At 43.0% G+C, this 2,696-nt stretch overlaps 1 protein-coding gene across 1 annotated transcript; it reads right to left on the bottom strand.

Moving 5' to 3' along the window:
- Nucleotides 1–836: 836 nt before the first annotated feature.
- CTXND1 (cortexin domain containing 1) lies at nucleotides 837–1,016 on the bottom strand. The gene has a single exon (XM_062501221.1). It carries the CDS (start codon nucleotides 1,014–1,016, stop codon nucleotides 837–839), a length of 180 nt encoding a protein of 59 aa, XP_062357205.1.
- Nucleotides 1,017–2,696: the final 1,680 nt, after the last annotated feature.

The raw sequence follows: 2,696 nt of genomic DNA, 5'->3' as shown, positions 1-2,696 counted from the left end.
CTGAAGTACACCTGAAGCAAAAGATGGGTGAAATTGTGGAACCACTCTATGAAAATCACAGCAAGTTCTATGTAGTTGACACCAGCAGTGTCAACTACAGGCTCTGCTCCGGGGATTTTTGGTGCCTACCAAGCTCAAAGTCAATGGCCTGACTAATCCAGGGGCCCATGACAGAGGATATGCCTGGTTTTTGCATGACTAGGATACAGCAAGGTGGTGCTGTGGGGTCTACAGCAGTCCAGGACCCCTGAAGTCTGAGTGCTTTGGTATCCTGGTCACTGGAAATATGGCTGCAGAGGGGTAAGGGAGCGCGGAACCAAGCAAGTCAAGAATAAATCTGATTCTATAATTCTACCTAGCCAGAGGTACTTCAGCACTTCTACTTAGTGATGCTCTGGTATATAAAATCTGGGCCTTTCCTAAAATGCACCCATAAAACCAAGGAAGCAATCAGTGTTTGAAGCAATCTGTTTCCAGGAAAGATAGAATACTCTTGTTGCTTTTTCATGGTGTTGATGGTTACCCTGGGTTTGTGGGTGATATTGAGGGTGGGACAAGCTGTGCTAGACCAAGAGTTAGGAAAAGTCTGGAGAATCTTGTGCTACTTGATTTAAAATGACAACTGTAAAATAAGAGTTGCTGCATAGTAGTAAACTCTGCTGCCAGAATGGCTTGCTGATATCTTGACCTGTTGAGCAAAAATAATTTACACTATGTGCTCTTGGAGACATTCCCTTTGTCCTGCATATTTTAAAATGGCTGTTTGTGTGTCAGCCTTCCCTGTGGGAAAGACCTCCTGGAGCACAGCATGCTATGGCTGTGTCTGGGAATCCCTGTCAGTCATCCAGATGCTGCTCCTCCCACGTGGATGTTGGGATGGCGCTGTAAGGGTCCATGATGACTTTTGCACAGCGAATGATCATCACAATCAGGAAGAGGCAGAGGAAGACAAAACATGCTAACGTCAGTCCCTTGTCCACGTCAACGTACACGGGCTCTGGGGTTGGCACCTCCATTGCTTAGGCCACTCTTCATCTGGGTTTGAATTTACTCCTAACATCATCAACCACCTGCAAAACAAACACAGTGTCAGGCTCCCTTGGTTTGAAAGATAGGTGTTTGCTGAGGAAGTCAGGTGCTTTTTTGAAATTGAAAATGTAAGATCCTTTCCTCCAAATTATTATAATTTTGAAATTAAGGAGCTCTTAGGCAAAGATATGGGAATAGGAATTACAGTTTTTACTAGGAAAGTTAAAATAAAAATACAGTAATGCAAAAAACAAAACAGCCAGAATACAAGATGATACCCTGTTTGTCCAGGTGTTGGTGGCAGTCTGATTAAATGGTGGCTCCAGCCCTCCTGGAGTGACAGATGTGGTTCTATTGAAGCAATAATCCTGGAGAAGTGTGCAATTTTCCTCTGATGGTCTGGTGGTGATGAGGATGGGCCTGGTCTTTTTCTGGTAATCTAGTGGGAAAAAGTTGCTCTGATGTTCCAAATCTCAGGTTTTATCTAGGTATGAATGTTTGGCTCCTCCCCCTGGGTGGAACATCTCCCAGTGGGATGATGTAATTTTATCCGTCATGCAGTGGGACTCAATGGCCCATTAACAGCAGATATCTTCCTAGACAAAGGATGGGTCCTGGAAGAGCTAAAGAATACTGCCCCACCTGGTTTTAACAGATGGTGATAGAATACACACTGCTGGTTACATCTTGCATTGCAACCTAGGACACAGGCACAAGGGATTTCTGCTCCTGGACATGGGGGAGATCAGGGGTTGTACTGGGCACAGATACATCTCACAGGTCTGATAAATTCTTGCAGGGAAATAAACCCAATAGAAATGTTATATCTCAGCTGACTGAGAGCTGTGAGAAGAAGAAACCTCATCTCCACCTTCATTTAGCTCAAAAATGCTTCTTGCTAAAATATTAGACACTAAAAAGGTGTTAAGAAAAAAAAATAGCAACAGTGAATGAGCTGTATCCACTTGAAATATCATCTCTTAAAAGAGGCACAGACACTGTTCTTGTCTCAGCATTTCCTAATCATAAAAATATTTCCATTCCTCTGCTGGTGTGAAAGATCAGACAAATGGCAGAGCAGACTGTTTCTATCCCAATTTTCCTCTCTGTCCAAACATTCTCTGTCTCTCACTGGCACAAAGCAAAGTGAAAATTATGCATACTTATTTTCCATAATCTTTTAATCTCTGGTACTCAAGGTTCTCCAGGCAGTAGAAGATTTTTTTTAGGAGCAATATAATTTTTAAGTGGATGTTTTATCAACCAGAGAGGTACAGGTGATTATATGATTAGAACAAGGATTATCTTATTCACTGCAGATGTCTGCATAGCTGAAGGTCTCCTCTGGCCTCCTCACCTGAATCCATAACCAAAATTACTTCAGCAGGGATTGAATCCCTCTGAAAGTTTTATTCTGTATAGTTCATCAGCTGATAAGACAAACTGCTTTGGACAAGTGTGCTAAAGGAGAGGAACTGACTTTACATGGCATTGAGTCACTGCCCAGGGACCGGGAAACTTCTCCTGACATCCATGTTTAGCCAGGGTGGGAGGGAGAAGTGTTGGGGATTAGAGTGTAGAAGATCAGGGATATGGAATGCCTCCTTACAGTAAACAAAACAACGTTCACATCAAATGCAACAGAGAGCCAGTCCCTGCTTTAACTG

The sequence above is a fragment of the Cinclus cinclus genome, chromosome 13 (genome assembly GCF_963662255.1).
Source record: "Cinclus cinclus chromosome 13, bCinCin1.1, whole genome shotgun sequence".
Taxonomy (NCBI): Eukaryota; Metazoa; Chordata; class Aves; order Passeriformes; family Cinclidae; genus Cinclus; species Cinclus cinclus.
This window is presented reverse-complemented; position numbering and strand designations above follow the sequence as displayed.

Excerpts from the sequence above, each read along its gene's own strand:
- CTXND1 (XM_062501221.1), bottom strand. The coding sequence starts at position 1,016 with ATGGAGGTGCCAACCCCAGAGCCCGTGTACGTTGACGTGGACAAGGGA.